General features: G+C 47.8%; 1 protein-coding gene across 1 annotated transcript; it reads right to left on the reverse strand.

Moving 5' to 3' along the window:
• Positions 1-1,743: 1,743 nt before the first annotated feature.
• On the reverse strand, positions 1,744-2,688 carry LOC141997799 (olfactory receptor 52E2-like). The gene has a single exon (XM_074970271.1). The coding sequence runs from the start codon at positions 2,686-2,688 to the stop codon at positions 1,744-1,746; it is 945 nt and encodes a 314-aa protein (XP_074826372.1).
• Between the last annotated feature and the right edge of the window lie 344 nt (positions 2,689-3,032).

The raw sequence follows: 3,032 nt of genomic DNA on the forward strand, positions 1-3,032 counted from the left end.
GGGAGAAACAAAGCCTCTCTCTCTGTCTGTTGATGCTTTTGCTGGGGACAGAACAGGAATGGAGTCTTAGAACTTAGTAAGTAAGCTAGCTAGAGATGCGCTAGATTCTGTTTGTTTAAATGGCTGAGAAAATAAGCTGTGCTGAATGGAATGTAGATTCCTGTTTTTGTGTCTTTTTGTAACTCAAGGTTTTGCCTAGAGGGATTCTCTGTGTTTTGAATCTAATTACCCTGTAAGGTGTTTACCATCCTGATTTTACGGAGGTGATTCTTTTTACTTCTATTAAAATTCTTCTTTGAAGAAACTGAATTCTTTTTCATTGTTCTTAAGATCCAACGGTTTGTGTCTGTGGTCACCTATACAAATTGGTGAGGATTTTTATCAAACCTTCCCCGGGAAGGGGGGTGTAACATTTGGGAGGATTTTGGGGGGAAAGACGTTTCCAAACGGACTCTTTCCTAGTAATACCAGTTAGACGTTTGGTGATGGCAGTGAAAGTCCAAGGGCAAAAGGTAATATAGTTTGTACCTCGAGGAAGTTTTAACCTAAGCTGGTAAAAGTAAGCTTAGGGGGGTCTTTCATGCAGGTCCCCACATCTGTACCCTAGAGTTAAGAGTGGGGAAGGAACCTTGACAGCTTGGTATCATGGATCACTGGTGCTGACCAACTAATTTAAATATTGGTCTGAAACAATTTTGACTTATTATTGACAAATTGGGGTTCGCAAATGCAGACAGTGAGGGGTCATCATACTGGGGCTGAAGGGGATGCCCCAAAATCCCCGGTTATGATTGAGGGGTGTTTACTGACACAGCCATGTGAAGATCTTGGCTCTCATCACTGGCTGCCAAATGCTGTTCCTGTCCTGTTTGGGGAAGGGTGCTTGAATGCAATGGTATTAAAATATCAGACTTGTGGCACTCCCACTCCTAACAAGGAACAAATGACAAATGCTGCTGTTTGGATTATGTATCAGGCTGTGAATAAGTTTGCAGAGGAGCATGAGATCTGGAAAGATGAAAAGGAAAATTTGAAACAGGAGCTGGAGAAGCTGAGGTTGCAAAATGGGGGGATAAAAAGAGATTTTCAAAAAGAGATTCCCAGATCCCCTTCCCCCATCAGCCCCATGCTAATATCCATTCTAAACCCTCCACCCTGTACTCCCATAACCTCCACCCCAGGACGCTAGGGTCCCACACCAATAACTCTCCCCTCCCAGTTTTCAGATGGAAAGTCCAGTCGAAAAGGGGATCTGGCAGTGTCAAGTTACAGCAGAGTGGGGGAGGGGGGCACACTGTCATTAACTCACATCAGCCCCTGCTCAATTGGGGCTGCCTCCTACAAGCAGGAAGGATCCTCATCAGGCTTCTGAAACTCCCGTTCCAGCCCCGGCACATATAGGATGCAGCTGGGGTAGAGAGGGGGATGGAGATGATCCAGCAAGTAATAGGGATAGTGGAGGAGACGAGTGAGTGACAAGGGCAGGGCCATGGGGGAAGAGGTGGAGGAAAGTGCATGTCCTCAATTGTCTAGTTACCAGCAATAAGAAATGTGGCAACCCTGTGAGTTGTACATAGATGGATTTCCCAGATTGTCAGGTTGATACAGCACTGTAAGGTAAAGAAAGGATGTAATGTCTCTTTGGCCTCCTTGTCAGTGATTCAGGGAAGGCAGCACAGCGCATTGTCACCAGCCAGATTTCCACGGAGCTTGGTCTGAGAGTCAGAGCACCAGAAGAAAACTTTATTCCATATGAGTAATGTACCAGAGTAACCTGTCCCAGATCTGTTTGGTCCTCACCCCATAGATGATGGGGTTTAGCATGGAGGGCAGTAGAACGTACATGTTGGCCATGAGAATGTGGAAATGTGGGGGCACATTGTGACCAAACCGGTGTGTGAGGAAGGAGAAGAGAGCTGGGATATAAAATGCTAAAATGACACAGAGGTGGGAGCCACAGGTCCCAAAAGTCTTGAGCCGGGCGTCTTTTGTGGAGAGGCTGAAGATGGCCCTGAGGATCTGGATATAGGACACAGCAATAAAAGACACATCCAGACCAGTCCTCAACAATGCCACAGAGAGACCGTAGTAACTACTGATGCGTATGTCAGCGCAGGCCAGCTTCACCACGGCTATGTGCTCGCAGTACGTGTGGGAGATGATGTTGGTTCTACAATATGGCCACCGCCTTGCCAGGAAAGGATAGGGCAGTGCAAGAATGCTGCCACGCAGCACTACGGCCAGGCCGATCTTGGCCACAAAGCGGTTGGTCAGAGTGGTGGAATGCCTCAGGGGATGGCAGATGGCCACGTAACGATCCAAAGCCATGGCCACGACGATTCCAGACTCCATCACTATACAGCAGTGAATGAAGTAGAGCTGGGTGAGGCACAAACTAAAATCTATCTCCCTGGAATTGAACCAGAAGATGCTCAGCATTTTGGGCACGGTGGATGTAGACAGGACCAGGTTGGTGACGGCCAGCATGCAGAGGAAATAGTACATGGGCTCATGGAGCCTCGGCTCTGTCGTCACGATAAATAGGATGGTGAAGTTCCCCAAGATGGCTATGATGTACATGGTGCAGAAGGGGATGGAGATCCAGACGTGGGCTGCCTCCAGGCCAGGAATGCCCAGCAGGATGAAGGTGGAGGGGTTGGAGAAGTCGGTTGTGTTGGAATCTGACATGGAGTAGGAGAGAAGTTCTCCAACTTTGAGGCAGAACGGTGTCACCTGCACGTTCTGTAAATTGCCTCGACTTGCTGTGTCTGTGCAGCATCTAGGGTGGTGGTCACATGAGAAATGCCTGGATGGAGAGACAATGCCATTATGAGACAATACATGCACAACTGGAGGCTGTTCTCGCGGGTTGTCATAAATATAAAGGGAAGGATAAACCCCTTTTAAAATCCCTCCTGGCCAGAGGAAAAACCCCTTCACCTGTAAAGGGTTAAGAAGCTAAAGGTAACCTCGCTGGCACCTGACCAAAATGACCAATGAGGAGACAAGATACTTTCAAAAGCTGGGAGGAG

This window comes from Natator depressus, chromosome 1, assembly GCF_965152275.1.
Source record: "Natator depressus isolate rNatDep1 chromosome 1, rNatDep2.hap1, whole genome shotgun sequence".
In the NCBI taxonomy this organism is placed as follows: Eukaryota; Metazoa; Chordata; order Testudines; family Cheloniidae; genus Natator; species Natator depressus.

What these genes read in the sequence shown, in the direction of transcription:
- LOC141997799 (XM_074970271.1), bottom strand. Translation starts at nt 2,688, where the DNA reads ATGTCAGATTCCAACACAACCGACTTCTCCAACCCCTCCACCTTCATC.